At 44.8% G+C, this 26,312-nt stretch overlaps 1 protein-coding gene across 1 annotated transcript; it reads right to left on the reverse strand.

The window, feature by feature from the left end:
* Positions 1-354: 354 nt before the first annotated feature.
* SLC1A4 (solute carrier family 1 member 4) lies at positions 355-24,740 on the reverse strand. Its single transcript, XM_033054297.2, has 8 exons — positions 24,121-24,740; positions 14,961-15,003; positions 13,813-13,872; positions 8,770-8,936; positions 6,266-6,499; positions 4,864-5,058; positions 3,383-3,517; positions 355-1,165 (listed from the first exon to the last, which is right to left on the reverse strand). The coding sequence occupies exons 1-8, from the start codon at positions 24,666-24,668 to the stop codon at positions 931-933; spliced, it is 1,617 nt and encodes a 538-aa protein (XP_032910188.1). The 5' UTR covers positions 24,669-24,740; the 3' UTR covers positions 355-930.
* Between the last annotated feature and the right edge of the window lie 1,572 nt (positions 24,741-26,312).

The raw sequence follows: 26,312 nt of genomic DNA on the forward strand, positions 1-26,312 counted from the left end.
TGTGTTTTCATGAAGGGAACTGACTTCTGGATTTATGGATGTTGTCACAGGCAAGCCTCTTTCAGACATACTAATGCTGGAACAGACTCTACATTTTTTTCAGTCCCAAAGGGATTACTTTAACAAAATTTGTTCTTCCTCTGGATTTTTTCCTTAACAGCTTGGTTAGAAGAAAGGAGGAAACCAATCCTTGATCTGAATGAAGATCTCCTCTGTTTGGTCCCACAGTTTGGGAATTACTCACTAAAAGGCAGGAAAACTACTATAAGCTGCAATGCAGTAGGAGAATTAAGTAAGTCCCTATAAGCTATTAATTTAGGCATGAAACAAAAAGAATTAAAAATAGAAACCAGCTAGTTTTAACAACATATTCAGTATTTTTAATGGATTGGAGAACATGAGAGGAAGTGGAGTGGGAGAAAAATGTTGCTTCATATCACGGCTGTAATGGTGGGTAAATGTTTCCAGGCTAGAAAACAAATTTAAGCAACATTTTCACCCACTCTGGAGTTTCTAGACTGTTTCTCCATTCAAACAGCAGCAACAATTTTTCCCTACAATAAGCACATACTGGGGTTTGTCTACCTCCCTATCTTCAACTCATCTGAGCCTTCACTAAAGGAAGTCTTGTTACACCAGGAGCCTCAATGGCAGTTCTCAAGTACATGTACACAAGTGTGCATGCACAACATGTACACATGTACACACATAAACTATCAAAATACTATTATAAAGCAAGTGTTCCTTCCCAACACCCCTTCTCTGCCCACCCCACCTCCCTCCCCTTCCCCAGGCCAGCATATTTCAAAACAGACTGGAACTGAGCACTTCCAAGAGCCATCCAGCCCCTGGGTTGCACTGCAAACGTCTGGGTGCGCTGACAAGTCCCTGGGCCACCTCTAGGACTGGTCTCGATGAGCAGCCTCGAGTTCACAATACTGATTCCTTGGATTCAGGGTCTGCTGTGCTGCTTGTGTTGGAGACTGGGTTTTTGTGGGTTACCAAAGGTGACGTTTCCGCTTCAGACTTGTTGTTAGCAACTGCTTCTACAGTGACTTCCTTTAGCTCCTGCTCTCTTTTTTTCTTGTCTTTTTCATTCAGGTAATTAAGGATGCCCGCTCCCAGGGCATCCCCTTCCACATTCACAACTGTGGTGGTTCGGTCCCTGGTGAAGGAAACAAAAACCAAAGCAGCAGCCTTTCAGTTTTAAGAGAGTTACAACACATTAAGAGAAGCTGATTCATCCCTGCTGAACCACTAATATCAGTGGAGCTAGACAAGAGAGATGTAGTTATCACAGGTGTTTTCCACAGAAGTATCATTACTATTTCAGAACTAAAAATGTGTGCCAGAGCAGGTTTAAGGTTAGTCAAACTGATACTGTCAGCAGCTTCTGGTCTCTCTGTGGGTTGCAGCAATAGTACTACTCTCTCAGGCATCCAACTCTTCACAGGTCACCTCCTTCCTCTTCCCTTTCCCCAGGCCAGCATTTTTCAAATGCATGTTCAGAGCAGAAACTTACTTTGGGCTTATCCAGAAAGTCACTCAGAGCACCCAGCTCTCTTTTTTAACTACTGTGACTGGTATCTTAATAGAAGGACCTACTAAAGGGATCCTTCCAAACGTGGACAGAACAACTTGTGGTGTCTGCATTTGTTGCCTATAGCACCTGCCCTAATTTTTGGTCCTACAACACAAAACCAGTGTGCCAGGGTGTAATGGAAAAGATTTATGGGTCACAGACAACATTTTCATGTGGCTTTTGAGACCCGCTACCCATTCTGCAGCCTAACTTTAACAGAGGCTCAACTTGTAGTTGTAGTCCTCTCTGGTAACTAAACAGCTGGCATTAAAGCAAGATATGGGGCTCCTTCCTCCCTCCTTCCCCATTTTGTTACCACAAGGCTGAACTCCTTGACTAGAACACTGTTGATCACAGAGGGCTGCTACCTATTTTAAAAGGAAGGTTACCAGCACAACACAGGCTGAGAGCAGCCCAGAGTGAAAGAAAGGGCAAATTTTTCACTCTTTCCTTCAATCGTTTGCAAGTAAAGGTGTGGAATGGCCAGCCACTACTGCACTTCCTTAGGAAGACAGGATAAAAAAGGCTAGCCACTGCTTTGCCTGTCTCTTCTGTCCTTTGGAGGTGGCTGACCCCCAAGAGGTTGCAGTAAGAAAGAGTGTGATGACCCTGAGGAAGCTGTAAGAATATGATTATGCTCTACAGACACATGCTGTGTGGGAAGGGAAGATAATACAGCTGCCACCTTTTCCAGCCTCTGAAATTCAAGGGTGTCCTCAGGCATCCTAGTTTCCACATCTGCTGTGGGAATGCCAGATCTATACAGAGAGCTTGGTGTTTCCAAAAAGCAATGCTGAGGCATTTTGTGCAGCCTAAACCACGAACTGCCCAATAACCTACCAATGAAAACAAATTACCTCAGTGGGATTCAGATCACTTGACCCATACTGACTGCTTACTTCTTTTCCAGAAGATGGAAAGGAAAGGTGGTAATACTGTCTACTAAACTTGTTAACACCCAGCAGTGTGTTCCAGCCATGACACTGCCCACAGTGGTGTCAAGTGTCACAAACTCCGTGTTCCTGCCCTGCCAATGGACAGCATCTCTGTGTGACTTTGATCAGTCTTGAAACTATAAAAAAACGTTCCAGCAATAGCTGACATGTGGGAAACTGCTTCCTACATGTGACCAAGGAAGTTTTCCACAAACTTGTTCAGACTCAATTTCCTTTGTCCTCCCCTGCCCTGTCCAATTAATTTTCAGCAGTATCAACACCTTCTAAATGGACTTTTAACTACAGTTCTGATTGGGATTGAAGCCAAGAAGAAACACGTTTCTAAAAAGGCTGAATAAAAAAGCTGAAGAAGGATTTTAGCATACTGACTGCTTTAACTGGGAAGGCACCACCTTTTCCATTCCCCATCACAAGTTACCTGTCCTGCAGGCAGACATCTTATAGAGTCATCTTTTCTATTGGGTTTTATTTTCTACTGGGTTTTATTCTGTACTCTGACCACATTTCCAGCTAAACATGCTACAAGGATGTTGTAATGAGGTGGATGTCACACGTTTCTCCCATGTAACAGGTGACAGGATGAGAGAAAATGGCCTCAAATTGCACCAGGGGAGGTTTAGATTAGATATTACAAAAGTCTTTTCCATGGAAAGAGTTATAAATAATTTGAACAGACTGCCTAGGCAAGTGGAGTCCCCATGACATTGCTTAATGGTGAGCATAGTGATGGTGCTACACTGATGGCTGGCCTTGAAAATCTGAACAGTTTTTTCCAGCCTTAGTCATTCTGTAATTCCATGTTTCTATGCCTTGCAAGCAGGTATGTGAGGCCTGCAGTACTCACACAATCCAGTCCACGGCCAGTATGAGGGACAGGTCATTGGTGGGCAGCCCGATGGCCTCCAGGATGATGGCGATGGTGAGGACGCCTCCAGCAGGGACCCCAGCTGCTCCCACGCTGGATGCCGTGGCCGTCACACTGCAATTCAATGTCCAAGCCTGGTTAGAGAGGCTCCCAGCTGCCCTCTGCTGCACTCTTGTCACATGCTTCCCTGCTGTGGGAATTGTAAATAAACGCTCCAGCATGGGACACACGGAGCATTTGCTTCCCAGGCAAACCCCTTCCTGCCTGCTGATGCAAAGGAACGGGTACAGAGGACAGGGGCTCAGCAGGGATCTGCAGCAGTTATCGTGGCAATGGCTACGGGTTTGACACTGGGACTGCCTTTTCAGGATAAGAAACAACCAACATAACTGTATCCTGCTGCCTTACCTACATTCCTAGCTCCAGTATGCTGAGTGACTTGCACCTCCCACACATATAAAGGCAAACTCTGCCGTGCAGAGCACAGCACGTTCTCTGTGTCTCCATTTGCATCCCAACACAGACCCTAAATCAGGAGCTGGAAACCTGCAGCACAGGTGCTCAACATATCTTTTTGTGTACAGATGTCTGCAACTGAGCTCTCCTTGGGCTATCACTGCATCATCCTCAGACCTGTCTTCACCCCTGATTCAATGAGAGTACCTGAAAAGCTAATTTGGCTACCCACCAAATAAAAAAACAGTGCCCCAGCCCTGCATTAAATAGATGAACAACATATTGGGAAACGCAATCAAGGAGGCATCTGGTGGATGCAGCTGTGGCTGCTGGGCCCAGTGAGGAGCCAGAACCGCTTGTAGTATCCTCATTTAAGAGATTTTGAGGAGAGAAATGAAGATAATGACACTTCATGGGACATCATAGGATATTCCAGGCAGAGAGTGGAGAGAGCTTTAGAGAAGGAGATAGGACTGAAATGGTGGAAAGGACAACAGAGCAAAGCAGTTAGGAGGGGAACAGCAGGAGATCTGATGAGTAAAGCCACTGGTGTGGTGGTAGGAAGGACAGAGGTAAGCAGGAACAGAGTCCTTAGTATGAAATAGATGCATAAGGAACCAAGGAGCTGGCAGGAGAATTTTCTAAGACATCCAGAGCGGGGAATCAGGGGCTGCTTTCTGAGCAGTGCAGAATGCCTCAATTACCCAGCCTAACGGTGACTGGAGGATAGAGGAATGACATACTTAAGGAAGGAGAGAAATTTCATGTGTTCAATTTAAACAGCTCAAAGACAGTTTCAGAATTCAATTACCCCTCCCATTTTCCACCTTTTAATAAATCTTGTAAAGGTTTAAAGACTCCATCTTTAATCATCCTATAATTATGTTACATAGCAGTTTGCAAGCTTTAGGTCAGATGTGGAATGCTAACTGTTAGTTACTACCAGAGAGACCACAGCTTGAATGTGTCTGGCGGCCAGAAGGATGTGGTTGCAAGCAACTTACAGAATTGTGAAGATCTGCCCAGGGTTGAGGTCGACATTGTTCAGCTGAGCAATGAACACAGCTGCCATGCACTGGAAAATAGCTGCTCCATCCATGTTTACAGTGGCCCCAATGGGAAGGATAAACCTGCTTATCCCCTTGTCGACTTTGTTGTTCTCCTCAATACACTTGATCATGGACGGGAGTGTGGCTGAGCTGGAAACAGAACAGGGAGAAATGAAACACAGACCACCAGGGTGCTCTGAATGCCCCATCACTATGTCATGGCTTTCATGTTTCTAACATGCTGCAGACAGGACTGTCAAGACAACAGTGCCATTTTATAGTCCTCCTCTGTCATGAGGACAATGAGAGACCTCCCCCTTGTTGAGTTTTGAGCAGAGGTATTTAATAATCTGCTTTCATCCAGAAAGCTGATAAGGACTTTAATCTCCCAGAAGCAAGATCTCATGACTTAACACAGTATGCAGCATTACACGGCTGTAGAATGAACAAGTTCTCAGACTACAAACATACAGTAACAGATGCAAACATAGCAGGGGAGGTTGGAACTAGATGATCTTTAAAGTTCCTTCTAACCCAAACCATTGTATTGATTTATGACAATATAAACACAACAGATGCAATAGCAATCTCTGTTAATGCTGGACTAGTACCTTCTCAAATGAACAGAAAAATAATTAAAATTAAAATATCACTCTTGGATTTACTTCTTGCTTTACAAATTACATGGTTTTATACATAAACGCCCTCCCACTATGCAGGAGGAGAGAGTTTATAAATAGCACTTCAGCTCCATTGACAGATATGCAACTGCTTTTGGGGATGACCTGAAATGATTTTATATAAATGTTATTTGATCAAGTGTTTATACTTGAGAAAAGTGTAACTGACACGCTCAATCATTTGGTTATGACAAATAAAAGCTGATCAGGCCAGATCTTTGAAATAAATGACATTAAATGCCTTTACACTGGCAACCAAGTCTGCTTTGCTCCTACAAAATTAGTCTAAATTTGCGCCAGATCCTTCTGAACTTAAAAAGTAAACTTCTGAGGACAAAGTCACTCACTACTGACCCTGACTTCACTTAAAATTGAAAGGACAGCTGGCAGGATCATTTAAAGACAATTTTTTCCCCCCCCGCAAGATATTTCCAACTCGGCATCATGTTACAGCCCCAATATTTTGAGGAATTCTTTTCAACAGCTGATAATCAGCATGTGCTGTGTGGCAAGCTGACAACAGCAGTGAGACTTCTCTATGCTCAGAAGACCCCTTCTGCAGGCTCAGGAACAATATTCACAACTAAACCTAAAACTGGATACAGCCAGTATCAAACTGCATACAGCTAGGTGACAAACAACCAGGCAATAGTCCCAGAAGTGGCACAGAAACCTACCTGGAGCAAGTGGCAAAGGCAGTAGCAAATGGTGTGATAAGTCCTAAGAGAAAACGATACGGATTTTGCCGTGTGGTTGCAAAATAAATAAGCGGCAGAATGATTCCTCCGTGGATGATGTGGCCCAGGATAGAGGCAAAGATGTATTTTCCCAGACTGGTGACCAGAAGCACAATATCTTCCATTTCGACAATCTTGCTCCCAACAAGGAACATAATGCCAATAGGTACATACCTGTGTAAATGCAATATTGGCTGTCATTAAGTATGAACAAAAAGCCTTGGAAAACATGACATTTTCTGTCCTGGAGATGACATTCTGCTAAAGAACCTGCTGCTCCTACTGAAGGGTGGTTCCTTATTCACCACACATTCAGGTTAGGCAAATTGTTTGCTGGATGGTAAGCAGTCAAATTTTAAAAGGTCTGTTAACTTAGACTCTGAGAGATGGAGCTAGGAGAGTGACAAAGGGAAGGTGAGTGGGAAGCAGAAATGCTGTCAGGACCTATCAGGGCAAGACACCACTGGGGAGGGGTAGGGAGCAGCATCACATCACTGGAGAGAGGGGTCAAAGAACTCCCAGGAGAGTCAGGTCATTAAAATTAAGACACACTGGGTGCCAACTCCATGGAGGTTAAGAAAAAGCTGCATACATACCAGAGGGCTCAGCTAAAGGCTGTTGAAGCATAAGCCAAAGACAGCAATTAACTCTGCTACTTGCCTAAAAAGGACTAAGTTAAATGATCAGGCTTCCAGAGCTTCCCCCAAGAGAATAGCCAGGAACACACACACATTCATGCTTCCTATCTAGAAACATGCCACGTCAGCATTTTTTTAACTTTTCTTTGCCAAGAACACGTGGAGCTGCTCTAGGGAAAGGGCCACCTGCAGGCCACAGCCATACCTCTGGTCCCAGTAGCCCTGAAGAGACTGAATTGCCCTTGCACCAACCGCACAGCAGCTCTAAACAAACTGTGTGCACCACTGCAGGCCCAGGGCCAGCTCATTCCTAAGCTCTACTGAAATGTTTGTGTCTGAGTACCTCTGCTGATGCTGTGCACACTTCATCCCTTTCTTCTAAGATTAGGAAATACTAAAAGATCATCCAGCTCCCCAAAATCTTACCCCAGGAAAACGTGTGACTACACAACATTTGCCTGTACATCTCAGGAATAAAAAATCCAATGCCCATGTTCAGAGAAGCTGATTTGTGGAGTCAGGACAAACTTCAGAAGGTTTGGTTAAGCATCCAAAGGTCTGAAAAGGTGGGCAAGCCTTAAGGCTGCTCAGATCACTCACTTCTTCCTGGCCTGCCTCTCCCTCAGCGGTTCTGCAGCTCCTCTGTTTCATGTAGCAAGCATCTCCCTATGTCCCAGATCCATGTGAGCATCCTCTCATGTGAGTCCTCCCTTTGCCAAATCTCTAGGAGGGCCTGTGGAACATTCTCCACTTAGCCTCTGCAACTCTGCCTTTGAACTGTGTTTCTGAGGACCCTGATTAGCCAGATCCAGCTGAGTCCTGGTCTTCCCCAAGTTCTGCAAACACGAACACTGAATTCCTCCCCTTGAAGAGGAAGGCTGGAGAAGAAAGAACTGAAAGTTGAGACCCAAGTGCTGCTAAACACAAGAGCAGCTCTTGAACGGGACCAGATACGAGCTCAAGCTGCCTTTGCTCCTGGTAGTATGATTTCACCATTCCAAAGTATCCCTTGGGAAGCACATGCAGCTTGACAGATTTTGAATAAATACAGGAGTACACAAGAGCCTTAAGGAAGGAAAGAGAACAAGTAAGGGCTTCACTGTTAAGGGTCAGCAGTGGTCCCCATAATCCACAAAATAAAGGATTACATACCAACTGATTGGCTTGAAGTGCTAGCACTGTAGTAAGTTGAATACATGAACTGCCTCTTATCAGTATTTGGTGTCCAAGGAATTACACTCAAGAGCGAAAAGCTTAAGCTGCTTGGAGACTGAATTTTTTAATCCCTTATGATAGCAACTAACACAGAGATCTGCCAGTGTAAAATCAGGTGTTTTGTTAAAATTCTTCTAACTTCTTAGGGAGAAGAAAACAGTAGGAATGAAAATTCAGAATGAAGGAAGAAAAAAAATACCTCTGCTAAGGTATATTTACAGCTTTTCCTACAGCTTTGGAAAGGGAGTGAGAAATGTCCCACTGTTAATTTGTTTACTAGCTATCTTCCAAGGACAGCCATTATACTGCTCTGAGGCCCAGGTTCACTTTCTACTAAATAGTCAAGGAGTCCTGGAGAGGATTTATAGGCAACCCTGTGAAGCCTATACCAAGCCTGATACCTTAAGTTATGAGTGACTGTCTCATAATAGAGGACAAGCAAGGAGAAAAGACCCCATCGTGTGACATCACAACATTCACTTTTGCTGTGATGAGGGATCTCACAGGAAAGCTGGACAGAGAGATGAAATGTGAGTTTGCTAATCTGAGCAAAACAGTGCAGTGCAGATGTATCTGCAGCCACACACTTACCACATAATCCAGGTAACCAGGACCATTGTTGCCTCATTGAATGAGTTAAAGAAGCGAATCAGATCTTCCCCCTCCGGGCCAAGCTTTTTCAGTGCCACTCCTAAAACCAGAGCAAACATAACCAGTCCCAGGATGTTCATCCCTTTGACCTCACTACCAACAGGGATCTGCAGAGACACAAAAAGAAGGCTTGTTACATGTGAGAATAGGACAAAACCTAACAAAAGGGTCACCTCATTTTGTTGCTGTCTGATTGATTTGAAATCAACAAGCAGAACCTATTTTGGAAAGGAAAAGCCTATTTTGTTGAAGGGAATGAAAGAGATCTGAATGCAGTTCAGGTACAAACCTCCCTACTTATGAACTCACATGGATTCACTGGAAAAGGAAAGGGCCTGCTACTACCTCCCCATGTGCCCTCCAGTTTACTCAGGACTTTAATGCAATGATGATACCAAGGTGAAAACTGCGAGAAAACAACCAATCTTATGCAGCAGAAAGAGAGGAGAAAGGCAGGGAAAAGCAGCAAACTGTGGCAACTTATTCCTTCTTCTGTCCATGTTAGTTGTGGGAGATAGAGAACAGAAGAGAGATACCTGTTCCCCTTTTCAGAAATCTGTCACTGCCTGGGAAAAAAGTAAGAGGACATAAACCAGGATCTACCTATTGACAAAAACTAGTCTACCCACAGGTCTGCTCTGTTAGTCCTTCATGGTTTGCTTCTCAAAGAGAGCCAGAGCTCTCTTTGGCAAGCATCATATGAACTGAATGAGTGCTCTTGTGGCTGCATAAAAATATAATTGTTTTGACAAACTGGATTTTTTTTCTCTCCAGTTTGGCAGTACAAACATGTCAAATTCTTGTTTTACTTGGAAGAACCTCTATAACAGATGAAGTTTGTGTACAAGTTTTGGCCTTTTGGCTAGTTTAAGTGGACACTAGCTCAACACTAGGAAAGGAAAATACATTCCAAGTTAAAAGTTTGAAATTAATATTGACTAAAGAACTCAGGATACTGATCTCCTAAATCTGATAAAACTAGCCTGTTTAAGATTTATGTTTTTGCTGGAAGTACACTGCTAAACTGGATTGTCTCTCAATGACAGGTAGAAACAAAGTCCTACAGTGAAGGGGATAAAAATGTAAATTAGCAGGAAGGTTAAATTGCTGTTAAGAGAAGCGTTTATAAACAGTGAAGGTGCTGGCTTTTTTTATTCACAAAGAAAAAATAATCAGATAAGGAATCTGCAATTTTTATGGTAGTTGCTTGTTCAGGGCTAAGTTGCCACTATTTATTTGACTCCTAATTGAAAGTACTGAGAACATGAACAGATATTAAGCATGAAGCACAGTATATTTCCAGAGATGTCTGAAAAAACTTGCTTCCACACACACTAGCACTCTTCTGTCTGGAAAGTTTTGGCTATATTCTGGTTTTTGTGACTGAAAGCTCTAAACTCTTCTGTGGTTAGAAAAGTTAAGACAAAACAAATTACACCCTCCTATTAATTAAACAAACCATCTGTGTACATGGGATGTTATTTTATAATATATATCATTTTATACTGGGTTCATTTGATACAATGGTAATATGAAAAGTTCATCTGGAACAGAATTTTACCATAACGGGCCCAAACCATTCAAAGAAGTCCTAAAACCAGTGAGTATTTCTTTTGTTTTGGTTCCCATTCTGAAAAAAAATTGTGTAAAACTTTACTACGGAACAAAAATTCAGTGTTTCAATGCTCTAAGAGCCCAGTATTCTGACTTGGATGTTGCTGGGAGAAAGACTCTGTACTCTCCAGAATGACAGTACAGGGTCTTCTTTCACCCTTGAAGAGGTCCACCTGGCTCCCAGCACTGTGGTAACTGCTGCTGTTGTTCTCTAAGTGCTCACATTCTCCAGCACTTCAAACCCAGATTTTGTGATCTGGGGACCCCCTAATCTCTTGGTGACCAGAGATGACTGTGTCCCATTGCCAAGAGCTTGTAAACTGTCTCCCTCTATTCACTGCTATCCTGTCCCCACTTTCAGGTCTTGCTCTCCCCTAGTCTCTCTCTCATTGATTTCTTTACAATGCACATTCACCATCACCTCCCAACACTGCAGATGTAGGCAGAAGATGCACCACTTGTCTAGAGCAGTAACTTATTGCAAGAAACGCCTCCCTGCAAATCCAGAGGACAACCTGCAGCATTCAGGGAATTCCACCTCATTGCGATACAATATGGAATGAGTCCATCAGAAAATTTTCAGCGGAAGATCCTCACAGTCCCAGCCTCCAAAACTGGCAGATGCTGAACAGCCTTTTTGTATTCTCACAGAAGAGTGCATCACCCCAAAGGGGCAGCCAAACCAAGCAGCATTGTGGACACCAAACAAAAACAGCTTTAATGAGAACTTTGTTCCGAGACAAACTATGGGACACGTTATTGTTTGCCTGATTATGCATTCTCTTAGGAAGATTCATGGAGCTCTTCTGGTCCTTGAATCTCTCTGAAGATCCATTGTTTTTCAGCTCTTGAAACAAAACGCTTATCAAGGAAACAACTGCTGACATTGAACAGTCCCAATAGTAATAGTAAGTGGTTGAAAAGAAAAGGTAGCCATGTGGTGTGAGAAAGAAGAGCAACCACTGGTTTGTGTATTTTTACTCCTGTCCAAAGAGGAACTGAGCCCCCTCAGGCTCCCCGTACTGCAGATGGTAAAGTGAGATAGTCTATGCCCCAGGAAGTCTTGCTGCCAAAGAGACAGAGAGGATGTAGCCATAAAAGCTGGGTAAACATGAGGTGAGCATGTGAAACAACAAAAAAGGACAGGGCCGAGCAAACAACTACGTGTCCCACTACTTCTTTCATCAGACAGAGAAGACAGGGCCTATTAACCAGTAGGGGGAAAATATAATCAATGGAAAATTTTTTTCTACATTATTCGTATGGGAAGTTGAAGGAAAATATTTCTCCTCTTCACTCAAATATTCTGCTGATGAAAGAAAAAAGTAGATAGGAGCATGATATTATTCCCCTGCAATCAAACTTCTGTCACTAGGATATCCAAAAATTATACTCTTGTTTCCAAACTTAACTCTCATCTATCCATAAATACTATGGTCAGACCAGTACTGAAATTGAGCTAACAAAACTGAGATGATGCTTTCTTTTTATTTGGTCTGTTCTTCCCTAGAGACAGTAGGGCGTCTTCGGGAATTAAAGAAGTTCAGTCTGGTTTTGCTCCAAGAACTTAAAAAAGATTTTGGAAAAGTAATAGCAAAAATAACCTTTACATCATCACAACTGTTGGCAAAAAAAGACACCAGTGGCATATTCAAAGTATTTTTTCTGAGGCTACATCAAGCAGCAGACTGATAAGCAGGAAAAAGAGAGGAAAAATGAAAATAATAACGTTGCATTTTAAAGAGCCAAAAGATGCATTTTTATCTCTTACGGAAAAGTGATGGTATTGAACAAGAATTAAAAAAATACTTGTCAGCCAGCCTTAATCCATGCTTTGTTGCTACAGAGCCCGTATCAAACCTGACAGTGAAGATAAATAGAGGATTTACACTTACCCTTGCTTAAATGTCAAGTAACTGCAACAAACACACAAATCTAAGCGCACGTTGCTACAGCCTTTCATACTGAATGTGTTTCAGCAGCATGAAGCTGCAGGGGCATGCCCTGCCCGAGGACACAAGGCACAGAGAGGGAAAGTGCTCTTTTGGGATTCTGCAGTCACTGACTGCATCCCCATCACATGGGGTGACTGCAGATCTGGGCTAATGTGATCCAACAGGCACGGGCAGGGGGAGCTGCCTCCTTCCCCAGGAACTGCTCAGCCTGTGATGCCAGGCAAGGCATAGCTTTGCCCCTGCTCAGCTCATGTGTCATCCCAGTCACCTGCCACCTTGTCTCCAGGGCTGGTGAAAGTTCAGCGCAGAGCTGGAAGAAGAGCTCACACTGTTCCGCATCACCTGCTCACGCACCACGCATGGGGAGGAGAAGGTAATGAAGCCAATGCTTCCTGTGCTCAGGGATAAGCTCCAGAGTCCCTCTGGGCTAGCATAAACTGCTTTTTCCTTCATGGTTTTACAAACTGCTGGGCAAACCCCAGCTGAGCCCTTCCATGACAAATGCAAACATTACAAGTCTCTTGCCCTAGGGGAATTCAAATCATATTAAAAACATAGTAACCCAACATCTTATACTGCGCTCAGACAGCTAGAACGAGCCAGAGGAAGAGAAAAATCACCTTGAAAGTAATTTCTCAGACCAGTCTCCTGAAAGTCCCATGGCAGCACATGAGACACTTTATTTGGAGCAAGGTGACACCCTGCAGGCTGGGACTCTGGGTCTGTTTCACAGCATGTTGCTTGTAAGACAACAGTAATTATTGCTGGGTCCGCAACATGTTGGCTCTGGCCAATAATAAACATGTTTGATAGCCCTGTCTGCAAGAGAAGTGACACTCAGTGGGATACAGAGCCTCTCTGGAAGTCCTACCATCTACACATGGAAGATACTACTCTTACTTTGTCTACACCTACACATCAATTCCCTTTCTGACACCATTGCAACAGTAGCCTATTTGTAATGTTCTGTCATTTTTACTCCTTCGGACCACTTGTTACTGCTTCAAACAAAACTTCAGCAATGAGAAAAAGTTCTCAACTCAACAGATCTCTTTTTATTATAAAGAGCCTTGGATAGAGAAGAAAAAAACCTCATCCTCTCCAAACTCCTAACAAAGAGTAAGGTTTAAGGGATATAGTGAGCCAGCCTGATTGCTATTTACTTCCAAGTCTACAGAAAGTTATTTGGAAACATTAGGTAGACTGCCTAAAATTTAGAATAAGTGAGACCAGGTCTAACAAAGCATGGCTCTTGATCACAGCTTTCTGTTCTCATTCAGCTTGTGTGTGTCTCAGTTCCAGGCAAATAAAAGTACTTGCTTCTTTCTCAAGACTACTGGAAAGGATTAAAGACTGTGAAGTAGCCAAGTATTACTGACAACAATTTGCTTAAAAACCTAAGAAGTGACTTTACCTTTTCCAATGTGGCATTTCCAGAGGTGTTCCTGAGCAGCATCTTATAGTCTGTCACATACTGCAGGTAAGAAAAAAACCACAACCAAACAAAAATGGTGAGCCAGGCATTAAAACTGTCAGCAAAATATCTAAAATCTAGGGCAATAGTTTACTTTGATAAACAAACTAGACACATCACAAAAGGAGGGCACTTCCTTGGGCTTGTTTTCTCTAAATATAAAAGGAGGGAAGGAAAAGCTTCTGTCATTGTCAATTCCCTGTGTCAACAGCAGCACAGAGGAAAAGAGGACGGCAGGACTGCTTTATTGCATTCTGAGTACTCACAACCCTGACATTAGAGGCATCACAACATATCCTTTTCATAGTGTTATTTTTGTAATACTTCTGCTTTTACTCATGAAATATTGACTTGTACTGTATATTATACATACTATGCATACTCATGCAAAATGGAACTTGATTTTAAGAGTTTGCCCTTGGTTTTGATAGAAAAGCAAACCCACAGAACACCATGAAGGCAAAAGCCATTATTCTGTTCCTGTATCAAAGAATCACTCTGCCCCATGACAATATTCTCAACACTCTCTATCCTGACATATAAAGTTAGCATTGAGAACTAAATCAAAATCTTTTTGGAGCCCTACAGCTGCTACCCATCAGTTTAAACCACATTATGTTCTCGTGCCAGTTATCATCCCACCACACAGTCTCTGTTGGAAGAGAAACCAGGCTGAGTAACTAATCGAGCAAGGAATACAATGGAAACTACAGAATAAAACCATCAGGCAACAGGTAATGGGAGCCTAAAGGTCTTCAGCCTTGTGTGTTCTGAGCCCAGCTCTAAAACTAAACAGCCAAAGGATTCTCAGCTAGCTCCTGCAAAATGGTAAGCAGCCTGGCACAAAGTAGGATTGCCACTGCTGCCCAAAATGATGCCCAAAGTTTAAAGAATACTTTTGATGAAGGAAGAAAAGATGGGCTTTGAAAATGCTTTTGTTGTATGTCTGACTATATCATGTGTTTTTAAATACCCTACCTTCTATAAGTAAATTAACTTCTGGTATTTTCTACACCATCTTTCTAGTCCTCTTCCAATAAAAGAGCCTATGCACTGTAGCTCATGTCCGAAGTCCACTCAGATCTTACCGTTTCAAAAGCTGCAGCAACAAGATTTGCAGGAAACAGGTTTCTGTAAAAGACAAACAAGACAATGAAATATGTCACAGAGAACTTCTTAAATGAATGCATCAATTTATTTTACTCTCAGAAACTGAATTCCTTTTTCAAAGGTGAGCACATTGGCACTGGTGAGGTATGTAGCACAGATGATACTCAGGCAGCATGGAGTTTGCTATGTGTCCAGAGCCATCTTGCTTGGCTCACATGAAAGGGATGACAAATGCTTGCTGCCACACCTCACCTTTTGGGCAGGGTCACCAGAGGCAATCACAACAATGCTGGTTACATACCCATAGCCCAGTGGCTACTGGTTCTGCCTCACCATGTGCAGCACCAGCTTATGGCCTCCAGTGTCACGCAGGTTTTTAACACTGCTCATGTGATTACACTTCGTTCACAGCATCAGTATGAAGGACAATCCAATCAGCAAAAGCCACTTATGAGAATGGCTTAACCCTTCAACACAAGCAAGGCCAGCATCCCTGATCACCCAGGCAGAGTATCACAGGCCAGACTTCTCTGCAAGGGCTTAGACAACACAGATGGAAAGCACAGGCAAATCCTATGGAATATTTTAATCCAGTAGTGCCTTCACACAGGAATGCCAATCTAGCATCAGGTTAGTGCAGAGAGGACAGCGTGCAAAGTTATGTACACTCTTTCTGACCATCCAGGATGTATCTGCATACAGGATTACAGACAGGAAATTAAAATCGTGAACTGGACCAAGCAGAGTATTCCTTCAAGCTTCTTGTGGTATCTTATAGTTGGTTTTAATGCTATAATTCCTTTCTCTCCTTATGGGCAAAGAGTACGTGTTCCCCTAGCCAAATGACAGCTCTTGGTTTTGTGTCAGAAAGGAAAACAGGAATAAAAGTTTATCTCTGGGGTTATGGCAGGACCCCAATTGGCAAGGGCGGGAACGTGATGGGTATGAGCTGAAGATATTGCCAGTAGAAGGCATCACAGAGGCACAAGAACTCTTGAGGTAAGGAAACAGAAGACCTTACCCAGAACCGTTTCATTGTGGTAAAAAAAACACCTAGACAGCTGCTCCCCATCCTTTGCTCTTTGCACTGCCCAGAGGAAGCTGCAGTTCCCTCCAGGCTGTGCCCTGCTAACTTCTTCCCTATTTTTGCCATTGTTACCCAGGCAAACATTAAACCAGGTTGTGGTCATTCCACGAAAAGGCACAGAATGTGCAAATCCAAATCAGAGCAAGAAAAGGAGCAGCAGAGTCAAATCTTTGAAAACAAGAGGGAGTTTAAAATACAGCCCAGTTAAGGACTTTGGCCTTTTTGGTTGCATAGCCCTGTTCTCCTGCCACACAGGGAATTTTCCCACAGCCTTGACAGCAACTGTAAAGGACATTGAACTTCATCAAACACCTGTCTGCTGTGAAATATCTCAGCCTTTCTCTCTCTCTCTCCAATGCACTACAAGTGTATTAGGAGGATTGCTGCAAGAATAATTTGTCTTCTGGAGTCTACATTCCACCAAGCACGAAAGAAACAGCAACTTTTTCTCCTCAAAAGCTGACAATACAGCTGTCTGTCTGAAAGCAGGAGAGTGAGCTCTCACTCAGCAAAGATGCTAAAAAATTGGTCAAATAAGATTAATAGAATAGCTAACATGCACCAGTTCTTGCACAGCTGGAACTCTCTGGTAGACAAAAGCCCTGAGCAAAGTAAAAGCAAACTTGCTTTTATCAGGAGTAAAATATCACATATACAAATGGGCTTATGCTGTTGGGAAAAGAAGGATATTTCTTTTCAGCTTTTCATAGCAGGATGATTATTTTTTTTTTTTTAAAAGAACTGACTGGACTTTGAAGAAGCAAAGAGATGAAAAAAGACTGAAAGCAAACCAGAATTCTTTTTTTTTTTTCTTTAAATCAGCTTTTCCATCCTGATGAAAACAAAACCAAAGGAAGCAATCCTAAAGCCTAAACAACATGGTTCTCCAATGTTTAAATATGGCCAGGAAACCAAACCCTCCATAATTTGCACAGCATGTCAGGAATGGGCCTCAGTAACTAAACATTAACTTATCTCCAAGCATATACTTTAAGCACATAGTTAAATGATGCCAGCAACCCTGTTACAGCAAGGCAAGGGGCAGGTTCTTGACTTCAAGCGTGAATAGTGCTAAAAAAGAATCTAGAGTAGAAACTTTGCTTTATTCCTCCAGCACCAGTCACAGAACTTGACAATTCACCAAGTAAAAAATTTGGATCTTAAGCAGCTCAGGAGGAGTTCTGTTCAATCCAACTTTTAAGTACACCTGACTGCAAAATACCAAGACCATATAAAATGTTTTGCTCCTCTGTTTCAACTCCCAAAGCTTAAGAACAAAATATGTCAGCCAATATAAAAAGCAATCTACAAATAAATGGCCTACCTTAGAGGCATGAGGTCTGCACAGACTATACTCATTGCTCACCTAAAGTCAGTCAGCACGTGAATTAAATCTTTCTTTAATTACAGGTAGGTTACATCACAAGGTCTTACCTTTGGACAGATTTGTGCAAGAACACCGCTGCAGTGCATAAAAAAAGGGGCAAGACGCTGTGTGTTTTGGGGAAAGATAATAGTTGGCTGGTGACCTGCCTGGGCCCATCATGGACTTGTGCCTGCAAGGTTTGCTACTCATACCTGGTGAGGTGAAGCTCACCCACCACAGAAACAGGAAAGCTGATGAGCTGGGTAATTGGGCATGTAAATGAAATCTGGGTGTCTGCCAGTTGGTTTTTCTGTGAGGACCAAAGGTTTAGAAGATTTTTGTGCTGTGAAAGCCTGCAGCAAATGTGAACATAGAGTTTAGGGAAATCAGCATGGTAGTATGGCAGGATTGTTGACTGTTTCTGATGGCTGGATTATTTCTGACAGCCCCATCCCCATGCCCTGTGCCTGAGAATACTGTTGCCTTTCTGAGCTGATGTGGATTATCTCAAGAACACGGCGCTGGCCAAACCCTGGGTCGGGATGATAAGGAGCCCAGCATAGCACTGTGGGATCAGACAGCCTTGGCCCCAAATGCAGGGAGACAAAACTTGCTGCATGTGACATGAATGATACAGGCCAATAACACACCACAGCAGGGGGACAGATGTACTGCCTGTACCCCAGGTGCTCCACTACTACCTTGCTACACACACACACACAGACCCCAACTCCTCTGTGCCATAAAAGTGAAGTGGCACAGGGAGACTTCACTCCCCTCACCAAGCATCAGGCAGGAAAGCCTCTCTCTGCCTGCTGCAAGTTGCGCAGACAGCTCCAAAAAAAGCCTTATCAGAAATCCATCAGACAGCTGCCAAGGGGGACAGCTGTGTCCTGGGGCTGAAGCAACAGCTGGGCTGAGCCAGGAAACCTCCATGTAACTGCACAACACACAGAGTGAGAAAGCACCCCTCTCAGATCCTCTTAAAACAGGAACAAGAAAGTAGCAGCACTGAGGGTGGGTATTAGAATGTGTATTTCCTGCTTGAATACTGTGCTCATCACACCATCTTCCCATGCACAGCTGGATAAATGCACCTTTCTTCAGCTGAAAAGCAGCTCCTGCCAGTCAAAAACAGACCATTACTCCCCAGGAAGATCCCACTGTATTTCTGCTGTAATAGAAATCTTAGTTTAGCTGCAACATCCACTCTTAAGAATCCCAGACAACTAAGGGAACCTGGAGCTGGCAAAGGGAGAAAACGGGGGCTGTAACTCTCCTCTTTCTCCATTTTAATATTATGGTCAAACTGCTCTCTTCTTTACAGGCCAGTATCTTTCCACCAGTGGGATGAGGATTACACAGGAACTCCTCCATAGTATGTGCAAGGGATTATTATTAACAACTGTTTCTAAATGATTCGTTTGCTAGAGCTCTGCAAACAACTTTGCTCTGGCAGCAAAAGCGTGAAGGGAAATCCAGGCAAATGGAATGAAACCCTAAAATACTATGCATTCCTCTCACATTGCTTCTTACAAAAAGGTTCCACTTCTGAGGCCAAAAACCTTGCTGTTGAAAAACATACTTTTTTGAGGAAGTCTACAAAAAATATTCTTGTTGGTTATCTCCAGTTTTCAGATTATTTTCCAATGGCACAAGTCCACTTGCAGCAACTTTATTTCCACCTGTGGGAAAATGTCAGAGCCCAGCTCAAATTCCACCAGTATCTTCATTTTTTTCTTCTGTCCCAAGATTTTAATTCAATATCACACAGCAATTTTCCTCATCTGCTTTTTGATATGTGGATGCACAACACACGCCCTCTACATATTCATATTTGTGAGTTTGTGCATTTGTTTTAACACAGAGAAACTTTAAAATATGTTTACTTATAGCAGATATTTGATACTTTTTTGCCTTAATAGCCCAGTCTGTATTTTTGATGCTTAGAAAATAAAACACGTAACTGGGGGGAGTCAGTAGTAAACAACAAATATAATGAACAAATGAAAGGAGCAGAAGTGTTCAGAGGATTAATTTAAAAAAAAAACAACCTGCCAGAGAGTGCAGGCACATGAATGAAAACACTGAGTTCTTCCTCAGTCAGCAATCCCTGTACTTTGAGAGATTCCACACTCAGAAAGTGACATAAACAAAGCAGGACAGTTACCTTCAATTTAAGAACTAGCCATCAGCTTCAAACCCAGAGGTCAGCCTGTCTCTTGGTGTAACTGCAGCCATCGCCTGGACATTTTTAATTCTATTTATGAATTCAAAGGTGGTATCTTCCCCTTCCTCTTCTAACAGTCACATTTTACTGTCATTCCACACTGGGATTGCAGAGACAGCCTTCATGGTTGCTGGGTTTTGGTGACTCACTGGAAAGACCAAGTCCATAAGGAACAAGTGCTACTGAAGCAACTGGTGCCCAGGAGAGGGTGACTGCCTGACTCGTACACTCTGGCCACCTGCTCTGCAGCCCAGACAGAAAACACGACTGATGTTTTTCCCCGTGCTCATGTCTGCCTTCCCTACAGCTCTGAAGACACGCAGAGCAAAGGCATGAGCTTGCTGTGGGTGCTCCCTTTGGCAGCTCAGCTGGTAACATCTGGCAAAGACACAGAGAGGGCATTGAGAAGCAGTGAAATTTAAACAGACTTGTCTAGCAAACTGGGAAACCCTGACCTTACTGCTTGGGGCAGATGTGTGGACCTCCGTGCACTCTTCCTATTACAAAAAAAGGGATTACCTCCTTCCCTTCCCAGACTGTTACAGCTAGGGTTGGATTAAAAACAGAATTCCCTTCCCAAAGCAAATTCCATAGTTGCAAAACATGTTTTCATCCCAAAATTGGGCAAAAAGAGCCTGTTTCAGATCCATTTTTCCACACCAAAAAAAAAAGTAAAATACTCTGTTGAAATGTTCCTTTTTTGATGAGTGAGATTTTCTACTTAAGTCCTTTGTATAAAATGACAGCAAAACATTGACCTCACTGAAGTGAAATGCCACAATCACCCACTGACAGAAATTTTGACAGGATCAATAGGTTCCTGTGAAACTGTTCACTTTTGTTGAATCAACAAATATAAATCAGAGCTAGAACAAAACTCTGACCTTATTGAAACATTCAGTCGTGACAATTGCCCACCAAGAGCACTAACAAATCAATAGATTCTTGCAAAACACTTCATCCTGCTGTTCCAACTGCTTTCCAACAAGCTGCAGGTGGGCTGTGTGAGCAGGTGGTTGAAGTCCCATGCTTGGGACTCCCCCTCCCTGGTTACATGCAGGGCACAAGCAGACTCTGTACAGTGTCACCTTCTCAGGTGCAGGCTGAGCCCCAGAGCCCACCACATCCCAGCCAGCCCCTTCCTCCAGCTGCCAACCACTTCACAATGAAGCCCACAAGCTCTCTTACTGTTGCTTTGTCTTCTCCACCAAATAAATTAAGTATGGGAAAAAACAAATTCTAAAATTTCCCTTCACTTCCCTCATCTTCTGCTGACAGATTTAAGGAATTCTAAGATCCTTCCTTGAGTCCAGGGAACATCCCACTTTCTGGGTGCTTTATTTAAAGCCATCAGCCTTGTGGACTCTAGCTGGATCCTCTTCCATGATCACTGCCTTGGGCCCTGCTCCTCTCTTCAGGAAGCTCCAAGCAGCTGCCCACACGACAGACCTGGGCCTGGATGAGCCATCAGCATCCCTGCTGCAGGACACAGAAACAAGCTCTGCTGTCCCTACCCCATGTCCTGGGGCAGAGGACAGTGTGCCTTAGCCCTGACTAGACATGCTCAAGGCTTGCTTGCCTCCAGCACTAGCCAGAAGGGAAACCAGGAGAGTGCTCTAGCACCTCCAGCCAGACAAATCAGACCTGCATTTTGTCAATGGACAAAATAAAACAGAGACAGCCTTTGGGTTCACCAGTGAGTCATCATTCATTTGATACCAAAGCACAAGATAAATCTTTTTTCCAGAGGCTGTTTCTCCATGCCTAGATACATAGTTGTGGGGAAGCTTTAGACTTTAAAAAGAAAAACCAAGAACTAAGCTGACCTCCAGACATCACTGCAACAATGAAAAGCAAGATCTTTGATCATTACTGAATACACTTCCCAAAGGCAGAAGTGATCTGGAGAACCAAACACTGACACACAGCTGTGATATCCTCTTCGCTGTTTCTTCCTTGGGTCATGTTTTACATTGGTTTGCAGTACTGTAGAGGGACTCAGTTTACCCATTTGCAACTCAATTTTACCTTTCCTCTGAAACCAAGCAGCAGTGAAGCCTTGAAGGACACACTCAGTCTTGTGCCACAACTGAAAACAGAAGTTTTCCTGCATCTAATATAAAGTTTCATGGCCAAACAAGATAAAAGGAGAAGCAAAGAGCAGGATGCTGCAAGACCCACCCACACAAAAAGCAGTAATTTCAACCCTTCAGGTTTTGTTATCTCAAGATGAGGTTACTCTACTAAGTTCCATCACAGCAAGGATCAAGTTCAGTGCTCAAACCAAAACACCTACATTTTCAAGAACAGTTTAAAAAATAACATTACATGGCAGAGAGAGATCTTATTTCCTGAAAATAATATACTCTCTCCCTCAGTCTTTCAGGCATTTGTGCTAAGACTGAAAGTTTTAGTGATGGCTGTGTCCAAACACAACTTTTCTGCACTGGATTTCACTGTCACTGCTGTAACAACTTGACTACCCAACAGTGTGGCTTCAACAGCCCTGCCCTGGGAGTCCAAGAAAAAGTTGTATTCACAGCCCCTCATACATGCACTGAGGGAAGATCCTGTCCCCTCATCTCCTAGAAGGGAATTCCTCTGCAACCCCCATGCTCTACCCAAGTCTCATCATTATGAGCCCTACTTTCGAATTAGGGACTCGATCCCATTGCCATCATAACCCCTTTGAAGATGAACTCTGCATTTACAGACCAGACCAAAAAACAGCTGTCTGCTTTGAACTTCAGATACTACCCACAGCCTGAAGCTCACTGGAACATCCCTGGCCTGCTCCTCAACTCCATCCTACTCTATGCTACCAGGTGACACAGGGATGTAACACCAGGTACAGCAGCCATGCCAGGGGCATGCCACCACTACAGGCATCTTCCCAACTCTCCCAGGTGTGCCTACTCCTTTTTTTGGCAATTTTCCTTCACCTCCTTCCCCTCCATTCAGCAACATATCACCACCATAGCCAGACTATCTACTCCCATTATCCTGCTATTCCTTCTTAACATGCTGTCAGGAATTCCTGGTCCTTAAGAAAGGTCCTTAATTGCTGGTTCTTAAGAGAGGGAGGTGAGCTGAGGACACTGACTACATGGCTGCCAATGGAACAAACCAGACTTGCTTTCTATCCAAAGGGAACATACTTGTCTCAGGGGGAGAAAAGGACATTAACCTGAATTTGTAAATTCTGGGTTTGGGGTTGTTTTTTTTTTTTTTTTTTTTAAAGAGTCTTTATCTTTGTTGCTGCATTCACTTGTCCAGACAGAGCAAAAACATATCTCAGCTGAAAAACTGGACTCATAAAATCAAAGCAAACAATCAAAATTAAAAACAAAACAAAAAACCCTAAAAAACAAACCACTCAGCTTTGTAATTACCAGGATATCCACTAAGCTCGACTTTCCAGCCACCTCGCTGTGACACAGGTCACATCCCTGTTTCTTGTGTTTGTACCTGGGTGCAAGGAAAGCACAAGGAAATACAGTTGGAAGCCCAATAGTCAAAGCACCATCTGGATGCCTACCTCATTTGTCTATATGCTCCTATTGTTTTTAAAAGCCAGACAGATCTCAACAAGACACGGGCTTTGAGAAAAAAAAAAAAAGTGAAGTTTGCAACTCTGCAAGGAGGAGTAAAGATACACTAAAAAATTATCATCTAATTAGAAGTGGAAGCCTTGTTTCCAGATAGATTTGAGGAATACAAGTCTTGCCTTCACAAGATACAGACGTAGGAGGGGAAGCTCATGAACCTACAGAGCATCCTCATACTGCACGATGTTTAGGGTATGTCCTCCATGGAATTACAGGGCTGCGTTTCCATGTCCACATTTATGGGAGGGCACTCTAAGAGGCAGGTAGGCATTTGGGTGAGGAGACCGGGTAAAGTGTTGGAGAACTGAAGAAAAAGGTGTGTGTGAGGGATGAGAAGAGCTGCCCAGCCCTGCCCTGCCTGCAGGAGACAGGCAACAACAGGTAGCAGGGCGGGGGAAGGTGCCAGGCAAAGCCTGCCCTGTAGCCAGCACCCAGCCGCTCTCCCTCCAGGCAGAACCACAAACGGGCCTAGGCACCCAGAACTCTGAGCAAGCCTCGACTCATCCTTGCTGCCACCCAGGCAAAATTAAAAACAAAACGGGGAGATGCCAAGCACCATGAAGCCCCACACACCTGACCGGGCTGCGGGCACTTGGGCAGAGAGCTGTGCTTCTTGGACAAGCCAGGATTAGGATGAGGAGGATGGTAAGATGAAGGAGATAAAGAAGGAGGTTGAGGAGAAAGAGAAAAATGAGGGGAAGGTGCAAGTAGAAGATGAAAGAGGTTGAGGAGGAGGGCTCCTTGGCCTCGGCTGCAGCGTGCAACACTGCCGGGTCTGTCATCATCCTCCAGCAGCGAGGGGGGGAAGGAGGGGAGGCGGGGAAGGAGGGGAGCGGGGCGGCCTCACCTGACGAGATCGAGGAAGGAGTCCACGGTCTCCTTGCTCGTCGTGGGCAGCGCGTCCGACAGTCCCAGCTGGGTGTTGAGCGCGGAGGCGCCCGCGCCAGGGCGAACGATGAAGCCGAGGGCGACGGCGAGGCCGGAGGCGAGCAGCGTGGTGCCCAGGAAATAGGCGAGCGCGATGCCACCCAGGCGGCCGAGCGAGCGGGTGTCCAGGCTGGCGGCGCCCGACACCAGGCTGCAGACCACGAGCGGCAGGATCACCATGCGCAGCATCCGCAGCAGCAGCTCCCCGGGGAAGGCCAGGTAGGCGACCTGCGCCGGGCCCAGCGCCGCGCCGCGCACGGCGGCCCCCAGCGCCACGCCGGCCACCACCCCCGACACCGTCAGCAGCACCAGCGCGTTGCGCCGCAGGAACCCGCGGCAGCCCCGCAGCCGGGCCCCGCCGCCCCGCTGCTCCTCCGCCGCCGGGCCCTCGGCGTGGCCGTTCCGGCCATGGCCCGCCTTGTTCTCACCCGCTGCTGATGCCGCCGCCGCCGCCGCCGCCTCCTCCATGCTGCGCCGAACAGCAGCTCCGCATGTGCCGCTACCGTGCAGCGCTCTAGGAACGAGCGGAGTGGCGGCCCCGCCCCGCCCAGCCCGGGAGCGGTGCCGGCCCCGCCCAGGGGAGGGAGCGCGGTACCCGCGGCCCGCCCCGGCCTGGGTTGGCTTCGCGCCGCCGCCCTCAGGGCCCGCACTGCCCCCCTCAGCCGTGGTGGTGTGAGGGGTCTTCGTGGCCTGAAGGTCTCTTCAGTGTCCCCGAGATCGTGCGTGTCTCTGCACGGTTTATACACGTCCCCATCGGTGTCACAGAGCTAACAAGTCCACCTTCATGTGGTGGCTAACAAGCTAACATGCCACAGCGTCCACCTGTCTGTCCCTGTGGCTCTCGCTTGTTCCTCCGTTGTCGCCTTTCAGTATCCCCATTGTTCATACACACCGCCGTAGTGTCCCCATAGGTCACACGCATCCCCTCAATCACGTCCCCTCAGTGTCCCAGGGCTCACATGTGTCCCCTCATTGTCCCCCCTCAGTATCATCATGGTTCATACATGCCCCTGCAGTGTCCCCGTAGGTCACACATGTCCCCTCGGTGTCCCTACAGCACATGTCCTGCTCCATGTTCTCATGGTTCAATCACATCCCCTTAATGTGCCCGTGGCTCACACATCCCCCTCAGTGTCCCCATGGTTTGCATGCATGCTCACCAGTGCACCCACAGCTCACATGTCCATTCAGAGACCCTCTCAATGTCTTTGCAACTCACACATTGTCCCCATCAGTGGGGTTCACATGTGCCGTCAGTGTCCCCCTCTTCTTTCCAGGATGTCTCATGGAGGCAGGAGCCATCCTTTGCACCAGTTCAGGTTGTGTCTGTGTCCCCTGTCCTCACTGTCAAAGCCATTCAGCAGGTCCATGAGTTCATCAGGGCCAGGGTGGTATGGACACAGAGACTCTGAGCACCCTTCTCTGAGGAAACCCACGTCTCACACACACAGATGATGTCTGTGACAATACATGGGGCTGATAAAGGACACTTGGGGCTTTCAAACCCACAAGAGCCTCATGGGTACACTACTGTCATGTTTGCTCACAAGAGCACTTCCAGGAGCTCCAGCTGGTGTTTGGACTCAGTCAGGGCTCAATTTCAGTTCATTCCCTTGACATCAGCAAAGCACAGCCTAGCAGAAAATATGCTGTGAAAACAACCAGCCACACATCTGCTTTTCAAGTCGACTGAGCTAATTAAAGAGACTGACAGGGTGTGATGGGACAATAATCCCAATTTATTAAGACTTTTCTGTTTTCCAATCTCATGGATAGACCTGAAGATCACTATACCATGGGTGGAGCTCCTGGGAATTGTCTGTGTGTAAATAGTTAAAAACACTACTGACAAGCAGTTGTGTCCACCACCACCCACTTCAGAGCTTGATGAAAATTATCTCTTGCACTGAAATTAGACTCACAATACCAGCACATTCTTATTGATTTTGTATTTTTCCCTAATAACTTTCCCTTTGAGTAACACTTGGTTTGTGGACGTTTGTGAATCAATGTCCCATCAAATCAGGAGAGATAGGAAACAGAGACTAAATAGGAAAACAAGTGTCTGCAAATACTTTTACAGACATTCAATTCTACAAACCTCAAAAAGAA

The sequence above is a fragment of the Catharus ustulatus genome, chromosome 3 (genome assembly GCF_009819885.2).
Source record: "Catharus ustulatus isolate bCatUst1 chromosome 3, bCatUst1.pri.v2, whole genome shotgun sequence".
Lineage (NCBI taxonomy): Eukaryota > Metazoa > Chordata > Aves > Passeriformes > Turdidae > Catharus > Catharus ustulatus.

What these genes read in the sequence shown, in the direction of transcription:
- SLC1A4 (XM_033054297.2), bottom strand. Translation starts at nt 24,668, where the DNA reads ATGGAGGAGGCGGCGGCGGCGGCGGCGGCATCAGCAGCGGGTGAGAAC. An exon ending in TTGCTGCAGCTTTTGAAACG is followed by an intron (nt 13,873 to 14,960) that starts GTAAGATCTGAG and finishes TCTTACCTGCAG; the next exon opens with TATGTGACAGACTATAAGAT. An exon ending in GAAATGCCACATTGGAAAAG is followed by an intron (nt 8,937 to 13,812) that starts GTAAAGTCACTT and finishes GTGTCTCTGCAG; the next exon opens with ATCCCTGTTGGTAGTGAGGT.